This window comes from Bos indicus x Bos taurus, chromosome 3 (assembly GCF_003369695.1).
Source record: "Bos indicus x Bos taurus breed Angus x Brahman F1 hybrid chromosome 3, Bos_hybrid_MaternalHap_v2.0, whole genome shotgun sequence".
Lineage (NCBI taxonomy): Eukaryota > Metazoa > Chordata > Mammalia > Artiodactyla > Bovidae > Bos > Bos indicus x Bos taurus.
This window is the reverse complement of record NC_040078.1, coordinates 101,155,180-101,176,174: the sequence shown is the minus strand read 5'-3', so window position 1 is coordinate 101,176,174 and position 20,995 is coordinate 101,155,180. Positions and strand designations below refer to the sequence as shown.

Below are 20,995 nucleotides of genomic sequence, written 5' to 3'. Positions count from 1 at the left end.
GGCTGAGGGCCTGGATCACTGACAACACCTCTTCTTCTAAACATTTCTTTTCACTAAGTTAATTATTAGCCCTCATGCCTAGCCTCACTCTTATTATTTACTTTTCATTTACTTTTAATTATTAATCACATGGGAAGTATTTAATAAATGATTATTGAATGCACTATTCCCTAAAATGTTTGTTTCTTTCCTGTTCACATTTCTTCCCCCAAAGGATGTTTATGTGTATGTGTCTGTATGTGGTAGGGAAATAGTTTAAGAAGGTCAAGCTCTAAGTTCGCTTTGAACTGTGGGAGACAAAAGAAACTTTTCAAAAGTTGGACCTTGGCTCAGAAATAGTCTTCCCACAGTCTGCAAGAAATCTCTCTTTGGGAATTTACTGGCCATATCACAATATTCATCTACTCCATCTGGCTGAGGACATGTCCCTGGGACAGGGAATTATTATTTTTAGAGTGCTGAGTGAAGGATAAAAATGGAAAGAGAAACTCTACTTTGGCAACCAATTTCAGGTCCTAAAATATTTGTGCTTTATTTTTGTAAATAAGCCCAGCAGTTTCCTAATAGATTCATGATAAGTTAGAGAGCAAATGATGCTACAGTGTTTATATAGAGCTTGGAAAGAACCTTCATTAATTAGGAATTCAGTATTTCCTTTCAAGCACATAGAATTTTCATTGTTGGTGGTTTTGAAGGTCAGAATCTGGATATTTATGCTCTAAACTGATCACTTTAAAAATAAGTGATTTCATCAATTTTTAATTTTCTTCCTTTACTGGAAAAACCTTCAGATATCTGATTTTCCTTGTTTTTAAATTGCAAAGTACAGTTTATGGGCCACAGTTCATTTATTTAACAGCTATTTGTTGAATGACTACTATGTGCCGAGAATAGTTTTGGGCTCCTAGGCTATATTAGTGAACAAAAAAGGATCCAGCCTTCATCCTAGCCGGGAGAGGCAGCATAAATAAAAAAGAAGTTTAAATAATAAATCAGTAAACAGTGCCATATATTAAAAAGTGATAAGTACTTTGGGAAAATGAAAAAAGTTAAGCAGGGAGGAGGGACAGGGAGAGGGAGAACACCATATTGACAGTATAAAGTTTTAGCATTTTACAAAAATTACTGAAATTTGGGAACTGTGTCTCATTTAAATCTGTCCACAACTTTCTATCTAATAAATTTAGAAATAAATACAAAAGGAACAGGCAACATCAGTAGAAATGGTGGAATAAATTCCTCCAAGAATTCTCTCCTCCATAAAAGGAGAGGAGAACAATATAAAAAATTGTCAGAATCAACTTGGATAATGATGGATGTGCATCATGAGAAAACAATCATGTCACTTAAAAATTTTTTTAAATATAGGTAGACAATGTATTGTTAATTAAAATTTTAAAATAAAATATGTATTTATGTGGCTACATTGGGCAGCACATGGGATCTTTAGTTGCATCATGCAAAACTGTAATGGCAGCTTGTGGGAGCTAGTTCCCTGACCAGAGATCAAACCTGGGCTCCTGCATCAGGAGCATGGAGTCTCAGCCACTGGACCACCAGGGAAGTCCTCATGTCACTTTTTAAAGTCTGTTGGTGATTAGTCACTGCATATCTCTTATTCAGTTCATTCACAGACAGCAAAGACTGTAATTGTGTTAATTTCTTGTCTCCCAGTGATAAACCCATGTGACATTAAAAAAAAAGGATAATTGAGAATTGGCCAACAAAATGAAAGTGTAGCTAATAAATGAGAAGTGATAATGGCAGAAGTGAAATTCAAAAGGTCTGTAGTTGTGGTACATGAACTCTTGGTAGCATGTGCCAACGATGTAGTTCCCTGACCAGGGATTGAACCCAGGCCCCCTGCATTAGGAGCACGGAGTCTTAGCCACCGGACCACCGTTGTGTGTGTGCTTAGTCACTCAGTCATATCTGACTCTTTGCAATGCTAGGTACTGTAGCCCACTAGGCTCCCCTGTCCGTAGAATTTTCCAGGCAAGGATATTGCAGTGGGTTGCCTTTTCCTTTTCCAGGTGACCTTCCCCACCCAGGGATTAAACCCACATCTCCTGAGTCTCATGCATTGCTGGCAGGTTCTTTACCCAATGCGCCACCTGAGAAGGTTTGAACCACCAGGGAAGTACTTAATTCATAAAAATTGTAAAGTTTGTATATTAGAAAAGAACATATATGAAATTAAATGGCAAAGTACAGGCTGAGAAGACATATTTATAACACCTGACATAACAAAGCGGTTAGTATTCAGGACACAGCGCCTTAGTTACCATGTCAGCAGGCTTTGGAGCTGGCAGACCGTCATCCAAATCCTAACTTCGTTACTTACTACCTACCCTGGGCAAGTTAATTAATCTTTGCTTGAGTTTCCCAGATGGCTCAGTGGTAAAGAGTCTGCCTAACGATGTAGGAGATGTGGGTTCAATCCCTGGGTCAGGGGGATCCCCTGGAGGAAGAAATGATAACCCATTCCAGTATTCTTGCCTGAAAAGTCCCATGGACAGAGAATCCTGGTGAGCCACAGTCCATGGGCTTGCGGAGTCAGACACACATGAGCATGCAGGCCAGGTTTCTCATCTGGAGATGAGAGAATAATAGTGCTTACTTCACAGAGTTGTTGAGACGATAAAACAAGATAATGCATGAACAGCACTTAGCACACAGCCTAGCTGTGCTTGTTATTTTAGTACTACACAAAGATTGTTACAAATCAATAAGAAAAGAATAATGAATCTAAAGAATAGAAAAATGGGTGAAAATAAAGAGCAGTTCCTAAAGAAGAAAAATAATTGCTCAATGCTGTAAATAACCAAAGCAGTGCAAATTAAAATAACAATCGTACAATTTTTCTGTGTGTTAAATTCAATGCCCAGAGTTGGTAAGAGTTTAGGAAATAGACACTAATGCGAGTGAAAATTGATACATCCTTCCTAGAGGGCAATTCAGCAGTTTGATGAAGCAATTTTAGGAAGTTATTCTAAGAAAATAAATAGGTATGCAAGGATATATGCATGAGGATGTTTATTATAACATTTATAGTTTTTAATACAGAAAATTTGTAAACAACCTTAATGTCCATCTGTTGAGGGTTTGAAATGAATACAAGTTATGAAATGCCTTATAATGTAATACAATGCAGCCAATAAAAATAATGGTGAAAATGAGTATCACCCTTGTTCCAGCGACCATTATTTCCTGCTTGGATTCCTCCTTGCCTGTAGTCTCTCCCTCTCAATTCATTCTCTACGGGGCTGCCAAAAGCAATCTAATCATGTCACTCCTTTGCTGAACCCTCTCATGGCTGCTCAACGTAAAACCCTCTAAAAGCCTCCGAGGCGAGTCTCATCTCTTTCTTCCCTTCACACTCCAGTAACACAGGACTCAACATGCTTCTCAGTTGGTTTTTGTACCGTTATTCTCCCTAAGGATTTAGTACTTCTCTGAGCTGTTTTTTTTTTTTTTTTTAATTCTTTGGTATTCCCATTTCCTATTCTTTTTAAAAAAATTATGTATTATTTTTGGCAGCACTTGGTCTTGGTTGCAGTGCATGGCCTCTTCTTTGCTGTGTGGGCCTTCTCTAGTTGCTGCTCAGGCTTAGTTGCTTTGGGGCATGCGGGATCCTCATTCCCGGACCAGGGTTCCAATTCCTGTCTCCTGTATTGACAGGCAGATTCTCAAGCACTGGACCACCAGGGAAGTCCCCGCTGAGCCACTTTAGTTAGAATCATCTGATTCTGTCTTCTAATGAAATCCATCACTTCTTCTCTGGAGCTCTTACATGAATGTTATTAAATGTTGTTTATGTGTGCGTACTCAGTCGTGTCCAACTCCTTGCTACTCCATGGACTGTAACCCGCCAGGCTCCTCTGTCCATGGAATTTCCCAGGCAAGAATCCTGGAGAGGGCTGCCATTTCCTCCTCCAGGGCATCTTCCCCACCCACGGTTCCAACCCAGTCTCTTGCAAGGGCAGGCGAATTCTTTACCACTAGCGCCACCTGGGAAGCCTGTTATTTATGCGATTATCTGTTTAATAAATGTCTCTTTGGGCTTGCCAGGAGGTGCTAATGGTAGAGTCCTCCTCCCAATCCAGGAGACACAGGTGAGGCAGGTTCCATCCCTGGGTGGGGAAGGTCCCCTGGAGGAGGGCATGGCAACCCACTCCAGTATCCTTGCCTGAAAAATCCCATGGACAGAGGAGCCTACCTGGTTACAGTCCATGGGATTGCAAAAAATGTAGGACATGACTGACTGAGCACTGGCCACACCCTTAAAGGTAAAATCCCAAGATGACAAAAATGATCTGTGTAACCATTTTACCCATTGTAGCCAGTGTGACTCCTGACATAGCTGCTCCAAGTATTCACTGAATGAATAAATGAATGAATGAAAAGCAAGTTACAAAACACACAATGTGGGTCCAATTTGGTAAAAGACAGATCAAAGACTTATGTGGCAGGTACTTGCTCAGACGTGTCTGATTCTCTTAGGTCCCATGTCTGTAGCTCTCCAGGCTCTCCTGTCCATAGGATTTCCCAGGCAAGAATACTGGAGTGGGTTGCCATTTCCTCCTTCAGGGCATCTTGACAACCCAGGGATCCAACCCGCGTCACCTGCATCTCCTGCATTAGCAGGCAGATCCTTTACCGCGGAGTCCCCTGGGAAGCCGTTTGGATTCTTGACCACTGAACTACCTGGAAAGCCCTTCGTGTGGCCACTACCAGAAACAGACTACCTCCGGCAGGCTCGTGCTGGCCAGGCCTTTCCCTGAAGAGCAGAGAAGGGGAAGGAGAGAATCCCCGGGTGGAGGGACGAGGCGGGGGGAACTTGCCGGGAAGCGCGGAGTTGGGCGGGAGTAGCTGCCTCTCCGGCTCCAGCGCCTCCGGCAGAAAGAGACTGCAGGAGGAGGGGGGCCGGTCTCCTGCGGACCACCCAAGGCGTAGGGGTCGGGAAGCCGCTGGGCCAGGCAGGCTCACCTGGAGCATCAGATTCCAAATTACAGAGTGGTGGTCTTGAGGATGCACACACCCCGGAATGCGGAGCGGATCTCATCTCAGAGCCCAGGTGGAGTTTTGCCGCAGGGCGGCGTCCGGGCGCGCCCTAGAGGGCGTCGTGGGGAAGCGGTGGGAGAGCGCGACTTCTCTGGGGACCGTGCTTGAGGAGGACGGCCCCCTGTGGGGACTGCATCCACCTGGAGGGATCTCTCGGAGTGTGTGTGTGGGGGGTACTTGTTCTGAGATTGCACCTTAGCTGTGTGGTTCCTGGAGGCAGCGTGGGGGTGGGTAGCCACGCTGCTGCCTCTTCTGTCACTTCCTGACTTGGGTGTTTTATCTGCCATTGCAAGCTCTGTCCTCTAGGATGTCAGATTCTTCTGCCCACTTGATTCCCTAAGGCGCACTCCCACCCTCCACATCACCACACCCATCCCAGAAGACACCAGGCCTGCTTTATTCCTGCTTCTGGGCGGAGGACTCCTTATTTCCCCTCTCAGCTCCAGATTTCATGTTTGCACTGAGAAGCCCTACCACTCCCACTTGACACATGTCTCCTTGGCTCCTGGCAGGACCCCTAAGTCCTGGAACAGGCTTCTTTAACATCCCTCAGGAGCCCAATAAACATACTCTGAAGGAATGAATTCATCCATTTACTCAACTTTTCCATGTGCAAGAGCTTCTTGGATGGAGTGTCATGGAAGCTCTTAAGGGAGAAAAGGCTGGGGCAGGACATGCATAAAACCTAGGAGGAGGTTTAAAGCCTAGGTTTTGTTTTAAAGTTGGGTAAAGAGGAGCTCGGAGAAGGCAATGGCAACCCATTCCAGTACTCTTGCCTGGAAAATCCCATGGATGGAGGAGCCTGGTAGGCTGTAGTCCATGGGGTCGCTAGGAGTGGGACACGACTGAGCGACTTCACTTTCACGCATTGGGGAAGGAAATGGCAACCCACTCCAGTGTTCTTGCCTGAAGAATCCCAGGGACAGGGGAGCCTGGTGGGCTGCCATCTCTGGGGTCGCACAGAGTCGGACACGACTGAAGCGACTTAGCAGCAGCAGCAAAGAGAAGCCATTGAAGATTTCAGAGAGGACATATCTGGCCTTAACCTGGGCAAGGTCTTGGAGGGCAAGACAGCAGACAGGGAGCCAGGTGTTGAAGTGATGAATAGGGGGTAGCAGCAGTAGTAGTGAAGGTGATGGCACCCCACTCCAACACTCTTGCCTGGAGAATCCAACGGACGGAGGAGCCTGGTGGGCTGCAGTCCATGGGGTTGCTAAGAGTCGGACACGACTGAGCGACTTCGCTTTGACTTTTCACTTTCATGCATTGGAGAAGGAAATGGCAACCCAGTCCAGTGTTCTAGCCTGGAGAATCCCAGGGACAGGGGAGCCTGGTGGGCTGCCGTCTATGGGGTCACACAGAGTCGGACGTGACTGAAGCGACTTAGCAGCAGCAGCAGCAGCAGTGGTAGTAGAGGTTTAATGTTGAGTAGCTATATATTCTGAGTCAGGGACAGTGGTGGCACTTTGTCAGTTGGTACCGAGTTGGAGAAAGAAAGCTGGAGCTCACACTTTGGGGACGGAGGGAGAGGAGGAAAAGACCAGTATGTGAGGAAGAGGGTGTTCAGTTGTTGCTTTATTCTTGGTTCAGGTGACCAAGGAGGATGGCCATCACTCCCTATCCATCCCTGGAGACTTGTTGGGGGAAGAGCCTCCATCCCCCCACCCTGCCCCCACAAATTTTTAGTTCTGGCTGAAACCAGAGAAAAATATGGAGGAAAAAAAAAAAGGAGTTGAAAACTGAAACAAAGTCCATGAGGTGGGGAGCTAGAAGAAGGCTCCCTTCAAGTAGCTCAGGCCTGGCAGCTTGTGCTGGGCTTGTGGAAGATTCCTCTCACAAGAGGTGAAATAGCTCTGGAAGCAAACCCAAGCACGTGTAGGGCTTGAGGGTCTGTGGGGCTGGGCCATCAGTGTCAACCTGCTGCTCCCACTTCAACCGCACCCAGGGGTGCAGCGCACTGGCGTTTTCTCTCAGACTTCGAGGGTCCAGGGAAGCTGTCTCTGCCCTGGGTGCTCAGGGGGAGACCCCACGGGACCAGTGCAGGTGCAGTCCTGCAGGCCCAAGACTGCCCCCTGGCGCCGACTCACTCCTCCCAAGGGCTCATGTCGGTGTCAATGGCCACACAGTTGTAGGCAGCATATCGGAGCTTCTCCTCACACACCTTGGCGCTGTGGGGGGCAGGGAGTTGTTCAGCACCAGATGTAGAGGCCCCTCCATCATGACCAGGGGCTCTGGGACTCCAATTTGTACCTTGAAGCCCTCCTCCACCCTAGGATGTCACATTTCCCACAAGTCCCACTCCCCAGGCTGGAACTTAGGGAACCCACCTGGCATAGTGCGGCAGGAAGAGGGTGCTGGAGCAGGTGGAAGACTCGGGCAGCGCGTCTGTGGTCTCATAGCTGGGAGTGTGGAAGGACCAGAGATGAGGAAAATTGGAGGGGCACAGGGCAGCGTCTGACAGGGGAATGTGTGTGTGGCGGAGGGCAAAGGCCAGCCACAGGCTCTTCCGACTAGACCTCCCCTCCCCATCGGCTCTCACCCCAGCTTGTCTGGGTAGATGTAGATCCGTGCCGGCAGACGGCTGCGGCCGGTGACAAAGCGCAGGAAGCGGCTCCGGTCCTCTGACAGAGGAGAAGGAAATCAGTGCCCATGTGCTGGTGGAGGAAACTCGACCACCTCCCCCATCTCTGTATCCCAGGAGTGGAGTCTGAACCCAGGCAGTCCTCTGCCCTCTCCACTGACCATTGGTGAAGTTGTTCAGTGCTTCCCAGAAGTACTGCACCCGGGTGTCAGATGGCTCGAAGTCCTCAAACCGGGCTGGTGGGACAAAACCACACAGAATTCATTCTTAGGTCCTTAAGCCCCACCCCGGGACTGTGCTGCCCGGCCCCACACTCACTGAGCTTGCGCAGGGCATCCACAGTGACCTCTGGGTCCCCGCACACCTTCTTCTCCAATTCTTGCCACGTCAGCAAGTCCAGCACAGCCTGCGGCACCACCTTCAGCAGACCTGCCTGCATGGCTGCCACCTGGGGAGAGGGGAGAAGGCCTGGCTGGAGAACAAGGCACAACTCCCAGCTCTGGGTGTGGTGGGGACACCTGGCCTCCACTCACGGAGATAAAGTACCTCTGTGCCCCACAGATCAGCAAGAATATGGGGCAGAGGGGTGGTGGGGGCCAGAGCTCTTGGGCTGGGTTCTGGTGGCCCCTCGGGCTGGGCTCTGGCTCCTGGGAGCTGTCCACAGCTCTCTGTTCCACTGGCCTCTGGGTAGTACCTGCTCCTTGCTCTCTTCTAGCCGTGCCTTCTGCACCAGTTGGATGAAACGGGAACGGTCCTCATATCCCACCACGATGCCTGAACCCCCAGGGATCAGCTCCACCACCTGCTGGTCACTCAGCACAGTGGTGAATGTTAGCTCCTTCCCAAATTTGAACTCAAATGTCTCCTTGTCCATTCCTTCCATCACTTCCAAGAGCTTCACCTGGGGGTTGAAGAGAGGCAGGAAGGTCAGCTTTTCATTGTGGAGATAGTCTTTTGTTTTTTCTCAAGAAGCTCACAGGAAAGCAGGGGAGGCAGCCAGGCAAGGCAGTTGTTATGCAGGCAATGAGGGCAGTCAGGGGGTTAGTAGATGGGCTGTGAAGCCCAGCATCAAGATGATGCCTAACCAGCCACGGAGATCAGGGAAGGTGTCCTGGGGGAAGTGGCATCTAAGCTGAGACCCAAATGATTGGCTGGGAATTGGCTGGGCCACCAGGAAGTCAGGAGAGAGAACATCTTAAAAAAAGGTGGAAAGAGCAAAAGGCCTGAGGAACCTAACTGGGCAAGTGTCCAGAGATACAGGAGTCATGTAAGGCCTTTTCAGACTCTGCATTTTATCCTAAGCCCAGGGTGGACCACTGAAGGGATTATGGAGATAAGATGGGTAAGAAGGGAGACATGGTCACTAGATCTGCAATCAGTGGCTGGATCAGGAAGGAAGGTGACTAAACCCGAGGGATAGAAGTGAGATGGGAGAGGTGGGGAGATTCCAAAGGCAGATGTGACAGAATGTGGGAGGTGAGGGAGAAAGAAGAGTGAAGAATGACCCTGAGGGGCTTGGCAAGGGGAGGGGTGGGTGGTGGTGCCACTGTGAGACAGGGAGTCCTAGAGGGAGAGGATGAAGAGTGTGCTGAGCCCGAGGTACCATCTTGGGAGAGAAATCCAGCAGGTAAATGCATATATAGCCCTCGGCTTAGCAGAGAGGCTGGGTCCAGAGGTAATTAATCCTTTCAGGGTCACCGGAACAGTGACAGGAATTGAAGCTATGGGAGTACATGGGTGGGAAAGGGGAAACGTGTGGTACAAGAAGGTTCAGGACAGCCTAGGGGTGCAACAAGCTTGAGAGCTGGGCAGAGAAACCCGGTCCAGGCCCTAACTCACCAGCACAGAGTCCACAGCTGGGAAGTCCTTGCTCCAGCTCACCTCCTCACCAGACAGCTGCTTCCACACGAAACCCGGTAGAGCCAGGACCTGTGGGACAAACACTGCTGTCTTCGTGCCCCGAACTGCCCGGGTTTGGCTGGCTCTTCTTTCCAAGAGCCAGGACTAAGCTGGTGGGGTGCAGATTAGGCTACTCACCAGGAACTCCTTACCCCGAAGGGCAGCCCCCATCAGCTGTCCGATCCACTCATACTTGGCAAAGTCCCGGCAGGAGGGGTTGGGCACATACATGTCCCGGGCCTCGCCTGTGCCATTGCCCTGCCCCCGAGACAGAGCTGTCAGCATGGCCTGTGATGGACCCTCCTGTGTTACCCCAGATGCCTCAACGACTTCCCTGAACACCTTCCCTGCCTGAACACCTTCCACGGAGGGGCCCTGAAGGAGCCCTCTGAACATACAATGACTCCATCCTTCTGCCTAGAAGCTGCCCCGGGCAGTTCAGTCTCTCCCTGTTCCTTCTCCGGCTTAGTCTGGGGCCTGGGAGGTTTGCAGAGACAGAACAGCAGAAACAACTTGGGAGGTAGGGGGGAGCTTACCTGGTTGGCCGTCCGTACAAAGAAGGGCAGAGGCACAGGGGTATCCGCCGAGCTAGGGCACAGTTCTTCTGACATGTCTGCCAAGCTGTCCCGGAAACCACCTCCTAAAAGGACAGACAGATGCTCTCAGCTGAGGTACACAAGAGCCCCAGCCCCCATGATGGGGTGAGAAGCAAGCCCCCTATCTAGCTTAGCTGGTCACCCCAGATACCCCAACCACTCTCAATATGGCAGGACTCGTGCTACTGGCCCTCAAGGCCTCACCTTGGTCAATGATGCCTTCTGCAATGAATTTACACTCCCACCACTGGTCATAGCGCATGGGCCACCTGTAAGGAGGGGTAAGTCTCTATCATTACACCAGGCTAGGGCTCGGGATGACCCACCAGCCCAGGGTCCACCCAGGAGTAAGGGCTACAGAGGGGTAATGCTGAGGGGTCCAGAGGCAGTGTGTGGGTGGAATGCGTCCATGTGTGCCCTGAGCAGGTCCCCTGCCCCCAAGCCATACCTGTAGTCCAGGGGCTTTTCATACTTGTCAGAGGGCTTGAGGCCTTCGTAAACCTGGGGCCAGGGAGAAGGGGAGGGAGTTGTGGGAACGTCCGGCCCCACTCTTGCCCAAAGACCTTGCTCAGGTCCCTCCTGGCCCAGTGCCCCCTAGTCCCCCTGCTGACCCGCCCTTGCTCTGACCCCAGGTGACACCCAGGTGACCAGACCTGGGTGAAGACAGCGTTCTTGCAGGCGGGATCCCGTAAGGGGCAGGCACGGTGTTCCATGGCGAGGCGCCGGTTGATGTACAGACGTGGCATGAAGCTGGGCTTGCTGCTCTCTGAGTCACGCAGGCACTGGGCCACCAGGCCTGGCCGCTGGCGTGACAGCAGCAGGAACTGCTTCACTTGCTGGTGGGGAGAGGTGGCCAGAGCGGGGCCGGCAGGCAGTCAGCCTCCGTCCAGGCCCTGGAACATTTCTCTGTTCCAAGCCCACGGGGCCAGTTCAAGCCTACTCTATCCCTGGTCCTTGCTTTCAGTCTCTTCCTTAGTCCAGCCACCAGGGGAAGCTTTCTAAAACCCAGTTTTGTCGTTACCTTACATAAAAACCCAACTTTGTCGTTAGCTTACATAAAAACTTCCCAATGGCTCCACTGACCAGGAACAAAGTCTGGCCCCGGTGCCCTTGGCTACCAGGGCCAGCCTCCTGCCCACCTCTTCCTGCCTCATCCCATGTCACACTCACATCTATTGCTATGCTTCTCTCAAGTCATCCTGAGCAGCTAGGAACTCCCAGTGGGCACCTTTCATATAACCTGCCCTGTCCATGCTGTCACCTCTCCTCCCCAAGCTCTGTGTATTTCACATACTCTCTGGGAAATAGGACCCTAAACACTAAATTTTGACTATTTGTGTCTGGATTTCCTCCTATGTTCCCAGAGCCTAGCAAAAGTCTAGGCCTAGAGTAGATCTAAGAACTTTCTGATGAAGCGTGAAACACTGCAGAAAGGGGTGCCCACTGCCAAGACCAGCACTGAGTGAGTCAGGCTCACCTTAATCTCACTAAAGGTGCCCAGCGTGTGGTCCCAGGCCGGTACCAGGTGGTGCAGGACGCTGTCTAAGATCTTTATGAATCTGGTGAGGTTGGGTAAAGATAATTGCGGCTGAAGTCATAGATGCAAGACCCTCTCAGCACCCCCAACACACAGGGACAGGAGAAGGCAGGGCCCAGGGGCTCTCTGCCTCTTGAAGTGGAATAGCATTCGATATAAGATCAGACAAAAGGTTCAGGATGGGGGGAGCGGGGAGGGACTAACTGGCCCAGGACCACAGCCACCTCTGCAGGAGAACAGCTCTGCGGTACAGTACTTCCGGATCAGTGCCTTCTAGGCGTGGGTATCGCACGAGATTGGTGGGCTGAAACAGGTCTGCATTTAGCCCTAATTCTCGCTGTCTAGAAGACTTGATCTTGACCCCTCGAAGACGCACATCAATCCCGTCATCTGGGGGAAGAGTCAGAGTGAGCTCACTTATGGCGCCTGCTGCCTCTTTGGCCCCGAGACCTGAGAATGGCTCCTTAATGCTCAGCTTTGTGTCACCCTTAGCCCCTAGAAACTTGGGACCTTTGGGATCCCCTTCTATCACCCGATTCTGATGATTATATTTTGTGCTAGTTCCTCCATCCACCACTATAATATGGGGATGCCTGAAGGTCCCAACTCCATTCCTCTTCCAGGTGAGCCCAAGCACTTCTATGGCTTTAAGGCAGGCCTATACCCAGCACCGTCCCCTTGGCTTGGGCCCCAAAGCTTCAGGTCTTGGCGTTAGTTCAGTTGTCACCTTTATCCCAACTCCAAGTCCATCTCCTTCACTCCATACTCACTGCCAGCTAACCCTCATCTACATGCTGGGGCTCCCTTTCCCTCCTTGTGGCCTTAAGCCCCACCTCGGCACTCGACGATGCGGATCTCGATGATTGGGAGGTGGACAGTCATGTCCTCCAGGACACAGACGTCCCCGATCAGGGTCCTGAGGGGATGAATATGAGGAACTTTGGAAACCCCTTGTCTTCAGGAGTTGCTGGGGTCACAGCCCACCTTGTGCCTCCAAACTGGGCCAGATCCTGCTCCCAGGATCATGTCCCCCCTCCCAGCCCAGGTCAGTTCACTCACTCATCAATGCTCACGTCACTCAGCTTCTTCAGGTTGTCCCCTTCACCCCCATAGACCACCACCCGCTTAGGCATAAAGTTGTCATCTGTGGTATCCACCGTGAGTAGTAGTTTCCTGAGGGTTAAGAGGGTGCACATGTGTCTTTACACACTCACAGGTACGTGGCTCACCCACCCTGTTGTGCTCAGAGCCCACTCACTTGACAATGGTGCCCTTTTTCATGGTCAGCCGTACCCAGTGCTGGCACTGGGACCCATCGCTCTCCCAGTAGGTGTCCGCGTTGCTGTCTGTCAGGCAGGACACATTGAACTCCTCCTGGGGAGGGCAGAGAGGTGGATGGGCCAGGGAGCACAAGAGAGAAAGCACAGTGGAGCTGAGCTGGAAATCCATCTGGTAAGGGTGGAGGTGTCGAGGGATTCCTATAGGACTTCCAAGACTGGGGGGTGGACTGAGTCTGGCCTGTGGGGATTCAGGTTTGGCTGTGGCTTAGAGGTAAGAGTTCCGAATCTAGCAGGATGTTACTACATCTTGCTTGGGGTGGGAGGAGTCCCAGCACCCACCGTGTAGGAGGAAACGTCTATGCTCTCCACATACTGCTTCACGCTACCCAGGTTCTCATCCTCCTTGCCCAGGTGGTCGTACAAGAAGTGGATCAGGTCCTCGTCGCACTCGTAGGTCCACGTCGGGGGCACATAGCTAAGCGACCCCAAGTCCCTAATTAGGTCGGGCCCAGACCTGGAGCTCCTTCCTCCCCAGCCCATCCCAGCTTACTCACAGTAGCCTTTGTACAGCTTCAGTGTATGCCTCGGCCGGCTGAGGCCTTGATCCCAGGCGATGCGAGTATGTCAAGTCCACCACCTGTTCCCATCTGTGCGCACAGAATGGGGGACGGGATACGGAGACCTCAGAGGACGGCAGAAGACCCCGGAGCCTTCTCCAGCGCTCTGACTTTTCTAAACCATGCCTCCAGAAGCCCCACCCCAGCTCCCTTTAGGTCCCGCCCTTTTTTCTGTCAATCCTATCAGATCACTCCGCCCAGGCTGTGCCAGTCTAGGGCCTGGCAGTCGGCCAGCAAGCCCCACCCCTCCCAGCGCAGGACCTGAGCACCGGGCGGTAGTCCACCCCGAAGAGCTGCTGCTGCCGCTGGAGGTGGTCTGGAGTGTCGATGGGTACCAGGCGGGCCCCGCCCTCGGCCGGGCGGCACACCAGGAGCCAGCCTTCGTCCAGCCCGCAGTCGCCCAGGTGTTCCGCCAGCTGCTCCTGCCGGAACGCACAAGACGAGGACAGCCGTCAGGGAACTGCCAGCGGCCCGCCCTGCCCAGCCCAGGGCGAAGGGTACCGGACGCTAAGTCAGCTCGACATGGGGGAGGGGAACAGCCAGGGGCTTCCCTGGTCCCGGGGTCTTTTGCACCTTGGTCAGCTTCACCCAGAGCCCGTGGCCGTTGCACAGCTCTTCGCCTGTGGTGCGCACGCAGGCGCCGCGCCGCAGCTCGATGCTGTCGCGGGCCGCGCGGAGGGCCCCAGAGCCGGTGCCGGGGGCCGGGCCCGTGGCTCCCACACGCAGCCCCAGGCCTTCCGCCTCCCACACCGGCAGCAGCACGCGCGACGGTCCCGCCGGGTCCTTGTAAAGCTTGTAGAGCACCTCGCGGGGCACAAAAGCTAGCGCCGCCGGCAGCGGCCGCCCGGCCCGGAGGCTCTTCGCTGCCTCCGCCAGAAAGCGTACACGGCCCAGCAGCTGTCGCGGGGACTCTAGCGCCGCGCCCGGACCCGGGCCAGCCATGGCGGTGTGGCCCAGGGAAGCCCGGGGGCGATCCGGGCGGAGGAGCTTCGGCCGAACCAGCGGACAGAGCTTCCCACCACCTTCAGCCCCGCCCTCGACCAGCCTTCGCCGTAAGTTCTGGACTAAGCGCACCTCATGTGTCGCCGTATTGTCCTGTGTACTTGGATACTCAATCCTGTTATCTATTTCAGTGTCTTCCAGACCCAAGTTCCGAAGTTTCTACCTGATCAATCTCCCCACTCCATTCCCATTGCTACTACCACTTACCCCCATTGCTACTACTCTCCTTTAAGCCACCATCCATCCTATCGAGCCCGAAACGCTATTCCTTCAACTTTCTGGAGCTTCCCTGCTCCCAGTGAGTCTCAGTACAACCAGCTGAATCTTTAAGAATCTGTTAGCTATCCTGTCAGGCTTCCCATCCTAGGAGCAGTGTGATTAAAATGTTTGGGAAAATGATCCCTCCCCAGCCTGGCTGCTGACAGGACTCTTGAGTCATTTAGACTTGCTCCTGGTGGTTACTCCTCAGGAGTAACTGGTGATCATTATCCAGTTTCTCAGGGCACTGGTGATCATTATCCAGTTTCTCCCAGTAATTATAAACCAAATGAGAGGAAAGGCCAACGTGGGAAGAGAGGAGGCAAAAACAAACAAACCACGTACAGAAGTTGTTCAGTCGCTCAGTCGTGTCCGACTCCCGGCGACCCCCTGAATTGCAGCAGGCCAGGCCTCCCTGTCCATCACCAACTCCCGGAGTTCACTCAGACTCACGTCCATCGAGTCAATGATGCCATCCAGCCATCTCATCCTCTGTCCTCCCCTTCTCCTCCTGCCCCCAATCCCTCCCAGCATCAGAGTCTTTTCCAATGAGTCAACTCTTCACATGAGGTGGCCAAAGTATTGGAGTTTCAGCTTTAGCATCATTCCTTCCAAAGAAATCCCAGGGCTGATCTCCTTCAGAATGGACTGGTTGGATCTCCTTGCAGTCCAAGGGACTCTCAAGAGTCTTCTCCAACACCACGGTTCAAAAGCATCAATTCTTCGGCGCTCAGCTTTCTTCACAGTCCAACTTTCACATCCATACATGACCACAGGAAAGACCATAGCCTTGACTAGACAGACCTTTGTTGGCAAAGTAATGTCTCTGCTTTTCAATATGCTATCTAGGTTGGTTATAACTTTTCTTCCAAAGAGTAAGCGTCTTTTAATTTCATGGCTGCAGTCACCATCTGCAGTGATTTTGGAGCCCCCCAAAATACAGTCTGACACTGTTTCCACTGTTTCCCCATCTATTTGCCATGAAGTGATGGGACCAGATGCCATGATCTTCGTTTTCTGAATGTTGAGCTTTAAGCCAACTTTTTCACTCTCCTCTTTCACTTTCATCAAGAGGCTTTTTAGTTCCTCTTCACTTTCTGCCATAAGGGTGGTGTCATCTGCATATCTGAGGTTATTGCTATTTCTCCCAGCAATCTTGATTCCAGCTTGTGCTTCTTCCAGCCCAGTGTTTCTCATGATGTACTCTGCACAGAAGTTAAATAAGCAGGGTGACAATACACAGCCTTGATGTACTCCTTTTCCTATTTGGAACCAGTCTGAGATGTAACTCATACCATATAAAGTGTACAAATCACTGTTTTTTAATATATAACATTAATCTTTAATAGTAAATAATATGTATAACAAAATTTGTAATCTTGACCACTTTTTAAAAGTGTACAATTATCTATTTCCAAAACTTTTTCATCACCCCAAACAGGAAACTCCGTATCCTTAAGCAATAACTTCTCATTGTCCCCACTCCCTAGTCCCTGGGGACTAATCTACTAAAGCTCTAATCTGCTTTTTGCCTCTATGAATTTGCCTATTATAGATATTTCATATAAGTGGAATGATACAGTATTTGTCATTTTGTGTCTGTCTTACTTCACTGAGCATAATGTTACAACAATGTTGTTGCATGTATCAGAACTTTATTTTTATGGCTGAATAATGTTCCATTGTATAAATACACTACTTATTGTTTATCCATTCATTTGTTGATGGACACTTGGGTGGAAACTTTGTTTTGATTTAGTTATCAAATAAAGGTATCAAGAAATAAATAATCCCATGTAATTTTGCGAGTTTCCCATTTTTTTCTCCTTAGTAAATTGGGAACATAGTGCCTCTCTTCTGATCTCTCCAAGCTATTTGTATGCTGTCACACTACTACAAGATAAAGTGAATACGTGCACTTAACAAAGGCCTGCATGAGCTGAACTCTGTGGATAGTTCCAGATTATTTAAATACACTAGCTTGATATCCTGTTTTCCATTAAGCTAATTGCTCTTTTGCATCTTCTCTTTGCACATGCTATTCCCTTTGCTTGGAATACCTCATTGTTTTCCCCAATTAAATGGAGTCCTTGCTACTTGCGTCTAGCTTTTTCCATTTACCATTGTGATTGCTGATTTCTGTGTTTCCTCATCAGTCTGTAGCTCCTTAGAGGAAGAAAATGCCTTGTTCACCACTGTAACCTCTGCACCTCCTATAGTGCCCGCCTCTTTCTAGGTAATATAAATATTTAATTATTTCAGTTTCCTGTACAACTTTGTTCTACCACAGTTGTGGCTGGTTGGGCCCGGCATAAAATTATTAGAATCGTGGACAGTGGGAGTGAAAAGTGAGCCTTGGGCCGAGTTTTCTGGGATTCCCAGGCCGTCAGAGGAGAGCAAACTCCTCACACCATGCGAAGTGTACTTACAGCAAAGTTCTTTGGCGGGTGGGGGTGGATGTGTGTTTGTTGTTGCGTCGCTACAGCGGAATTTACGGTGAAGAGACTAGGGGTGGGGTCCTACCGGCAGCAGCTGGGGCAGCCCAGGAGCAGTAGCGGGAGTCTGATCATGTGACCTTCAATATGGCGACTGCCCTGGCTCATCCCTGGAAGGGGCGGAGCCTGGGCAGAGGGCAGGCTCAGATTCAGTCTATAACGGGGACTGTGCTCGCGTTTACGGACAGCTTATCATGGAGGCGAAAGAGTCTAGGTGAGTTCTCTGGATCACCACGCAGTGTGGTCATAGGGGCTTCTGACCCGAATCTTCCAGCCTAGGAATCTGTTCCTATACCCTTCTTCCCCAGCCCGGAGAACCCAAGTCGCTGGGATTCCAAATCCTCCAACCATGGATTCTTAAAATATTCACCCCAGGGACTACCTAGCTGGACTGCGTACCCCAGACCTTAATTTAGGAGACGCCCCCTGGACTTTCTAATCCTCAACTAAGATCCCCATTTCGGGCTTTCATCTCTGATCCCCCCATGACTATCCGTCCCCGTCTGGAGATTTTTCAGCCCCAAAACCTTCCAGCCCCGGAACTAGCCCATGGATACCCTTGTTCCAGAGACATCCCCTCCCCTCACCAATTCTCCTAAGTGAGTTTTCGTCTCCTCACCCGCACTCTCCTAGTCCTTCCAGTGGCTTTGAGCCTGGGGAAACTGGGACTATGCGTAGGGTAAAGGCCCCAGCACCGGCCCTTCTAGTCCTGTACACCACCTGATAGGCAGAGAGAGGGCGGAATCGGCGGGGAGGCGCAGCTTGGTAGCTGGTCTGGAGAAGGCAGATAGCTCTGCTAGATGGACTGTCTCCGGCTTTAGAACTCGAGCCCTGCCCAACCCCCAGCCTAGTTTACTGAGACCTACCCTTCCCTCCTCCTGATCCCCAGACCTCAGGGTTTTCCGGAGCTTAAGAATGACACCTTCCTGCGAGCAGCGTGGGGAGAAGAAACAGACTACACTCCTGTTTGGTGCATGCGGCAGGCAGGACGCTACTTACCAGGTCAGGGTCAGGGCCTCGGAGTCTAGGTAAAACTTTGGAGAGTGAAAAGTTTTGGAGGGGCAGAGAAGGGCTCTTGGAGGTTCCCCAAGGCTGAGCCCTGCCTTACCTTTTCTGTCTGCAGAGTTTAGGGAAACTCGGGCTGCCCAGGACTTTTTCAGCACCTGTCGCTCCCCAGAAGCCTGCTGTGAACTTACCCTGCAGGTGAGGGGTCGACAAAAGAGGAGGGATTTATGTTCTCCGCAGGCCACCTAGCAATCTGTCTTCTGTTCCCTATAGCCACTGCGTCGCTTCCCTCTGGATGCTGCCATCATCTTCTCCGACATCCTTGTCGTACCCCAGGTACCTGCTCAGATCTGACTCACAAATGTGTAAAACAGAAAGGACAGTCAAGGCTCAAGAAAAGCACTTACCCTTATGGGGCAGAGGGAAAAACAGGCTGGAGGAGATGGAGCTTGGCTGTTTCATTCTCCTTTTCCTCCTTCCTGGCATGGGTTGAACAGATCTCATTCTCCAGGAGTTACAGGTTGGGAACCCAGATGTTTTCTCCCCTGCCAGGCACTGGGCATGGAGGTGACCATGGTGCCTGGCAAAGGGCCCAGCTTCCCAGAACCATTAAGAGAAGAGCGGGACTTAGAGCGCCTCCAGGATCCAGCAACAGTGGCCTCTGAGCTGGGCTATGTGTTCCAGGCCATCACCCTCACTCGACAGCGGCTGGCTGGGCGTGTGCCACTGATTGGCTTTGCTGGTGCCCCGGTAATATGGACCAGGGCAGGGACTTGGGCTTGGAGAAGTTACTTTGGCAGGTCTGGGTGAAGACAAGGGAAGGAAGGATCAATCTGGCTTTTGCCTTTTGCAGTGGACTCTGATGACATACATGGTTGAGGGTGGCGGCTCAAGCACCATGTCTCAGGCCAAGCGCTGGCTTTACCAGAGACCACAAGCCAGTCACCAGCTGCTTCGCATCCTCACTGATGCTCTTGTCCCTTATCTGGTGGGACAAGTGGCTGCTGGTGCCCAGGTAAGACCTGAGGGAGAGACATAGCCTGGGGCTTAATCTTTAAGGACCAGAAACAATACAGTTCCTTATACCTGAGAAGCTAGGTATCTTAATGCCAGGCATAAAAGAGGCTTGACCTGCAGTGATCTGGCTGGAGCAGCCAAGCCCAGATACTGGCAGGGGGGCTTAGTGCTCTGTTCAAAGACCAAAGCTAGCACTGGGATCTGGAGAAGGCAAAACTTTTTGACTGGAACTAGGTTTATAGGCTTGGGCAATCTCAGGGATGAAGTCACTTGGGGAAAATTGAGGCATATTCTACATGTGCCTCCTCTTTGTATGTTATGTATTTCATTTATTTTCATCACCCTGTAATTGTAGGCATTGCAACTCTTTGAGTCCCATGCAGGGCATCTTGGCCCACAACTCTTCAGTAAGTTTGCACTGCCCTACATCCGTGATGTGTCCAAGCGAGTGAAGGCCGGGCTGCAGGAGGCAGGCCTGGCACCAGTGCCCATGGTAAGGATGGGGGTGGGCCAGTGGAGCTATCAGGTTAAGTCCTGCATGGAACTAAGTGACCACTAGAGGGCAGCAGAAGTATGACTGAGGTATATTATTAAGAGCCAGCAGAGCAAAGCTGTCTGCAGCCTGAGATTTGCCCTTTCCCCCAGATCATCTTTGCTAAGGATGGACATTTTGCCCTGGAGGAGCTGGCCCAGGCTGGCTACGAGGTGGTTGGGCTTGACTGGACAGTGGCCCCCGAGAAAGCCCGGTGAGTGATGGAAGGTGAGGTGGAGCAGGGGACAGTTACACTATGTGCAGTCACCAGAACAGGGCCCTGACTCTGCTTCCAGGGAACGCGTGGGAAAGACGGTGACCCTGCAGGGCAACCTGGACCCCTGTGCCCTGTATGCATCTGAGGTAACAACCAGGTTCTTGTGTGTGTGTTGGTGACTTTGTCTGCACTCTCATGGTTCTGGATGTGGTTGTGTTTATTACTATGTGTGTGTTTTCATCATCGGTTCTCCCTTCTACTCCATTCACAACATGGACTCTAGGAAGGCAGGAGTTTCTTTTCATTGATTTCGTTCATTTGGCCCTTCTTAGTGCCTGGTCCATGCTAGGGATCCAGTAGTTTTTTGAATGACTGAGTAACACTGAGTGCCTCCATGTGTGTGTCACTATTATGTACCGGGAGGACAGAGGCGTGCTGGCCCCCCTGTAGCCAGTGCCCTGTTGCTCCCCCTAGGAGGAGATTGGGAAGCTGGTGCAGCAGATGCTGAATGACTTTGGGCCACAGCGCTACATTGCCAACCTGGGCCATGGACTTTACCCTGACATGGACCCGGAACATGTGGGAGCCTTTGTGGATGCCGTGCACAAACACTCTCGCCTGCTTCGACAGAATTGAGCATGTCCCTTTTCCCTGAAGTACCTCTGACACAGATGATTGTTTCCAGGAGAATAAAAGTTCAAGAGTTGCAGTCTTGCATGTGGTTTTGTTTGTGAAAGATCTGTGCCCTTATCCTCCATTCCTTCTTAGCCTCTTCCTTCCCTGGGCTGCTTCTTGCATCCTCTCCCACAAGTCCTTGGAGCTCAGATATCAGTGCCTAGGCACTGTTGGACTTCATGTCAGGGCCCTGACACCAACGTTCTCTCAGATCTCCAAG

The 20,995-nt window shown here is 51.1% G+C and overlaps 2 protein-coding genes across 2 annotated transcripts; one reads left to right on the top strand and one right to left on the bottom strand.

The window, feature by feature from the left end:
- Positions 1 to 6,612: 6,612 nt before the first annotated feature.
- HECTD3 (HECT domain E3 ubiquitin protein ligase 3) lies at positions 6,613 to 14,748 on the bottom strand. The gene is made up of 21 exons (XM_027537444.1): positions 14,148 to 14,748; positions 13,836 to 13,996; positions 13,512 to 13,604; positions 13,297 to 13,432; positions 12,936 to 13,051; positions 12,737 to 12,850; positions 12,511 to 12,593; positions 11,902 to 12,067; positions 11,618 to 11,699; positions 10,794 to 10,976; positions 10,589 to 10,641; positions 10,345 to 10,409; positions 10,081 to 10,184; positions 9,683 to 9,802; positions 9,485 to 9,574; positions 8,340 to 8,546; positions 7,964 to 8,093; positions 7,807 to 7,881; positions 7,604 to 7,685; positions 7,392 to 7,463; positions 6,613 to 7,232 (listed from the first exon to the last, which is right to left on the bottom strand). Exons 1-21 carry the CDS (start codon positions 14,514 to 14,516, stop codon positions 7,148 to 7,150), a joined length of 2,586 nt encoding a protein of 861 aa, XP_027393245.1. The 5' UTR covers positions 14,517 to 14,748; the 3' UTR covers positions 6,613 to 7,147.
- Positions 14,749 to 17,447: 2,699 nt separating this feature from the next.
- On the top strand, positions 17,448 to 20,814 carry UROD (uroporphyrinogen decarboxylase). The gene is made up of 10 exons (XM_027537443.1): positions 17,448 to 17,543; positions 18,219 to 18,331; positions 18,453 to 18,532; positions 18,608 to 18,670; positions 18,887 to 19,084; positions 19,188 to 19,349; positions 19,707 to 19,844; positions 19,997 to 20,097; positions 20,180 to 20,246; positions 20,575 to 20,814. The coding sequence occupies exons 1-10, from the start codon at positions 17,524 to 17,526 to the stop codon at positions 20,734 to 20,736; spliced, it is 1,104 nt and encodes a 367-aa protein (XP_027393244.1). The 5' UTR covers positions 17,448 to 17,523; the 3' UTR covers positions 20,737 to 20,814.
- Positions 20,815 to 20,995: the final 181 nt, after the last annotated feature.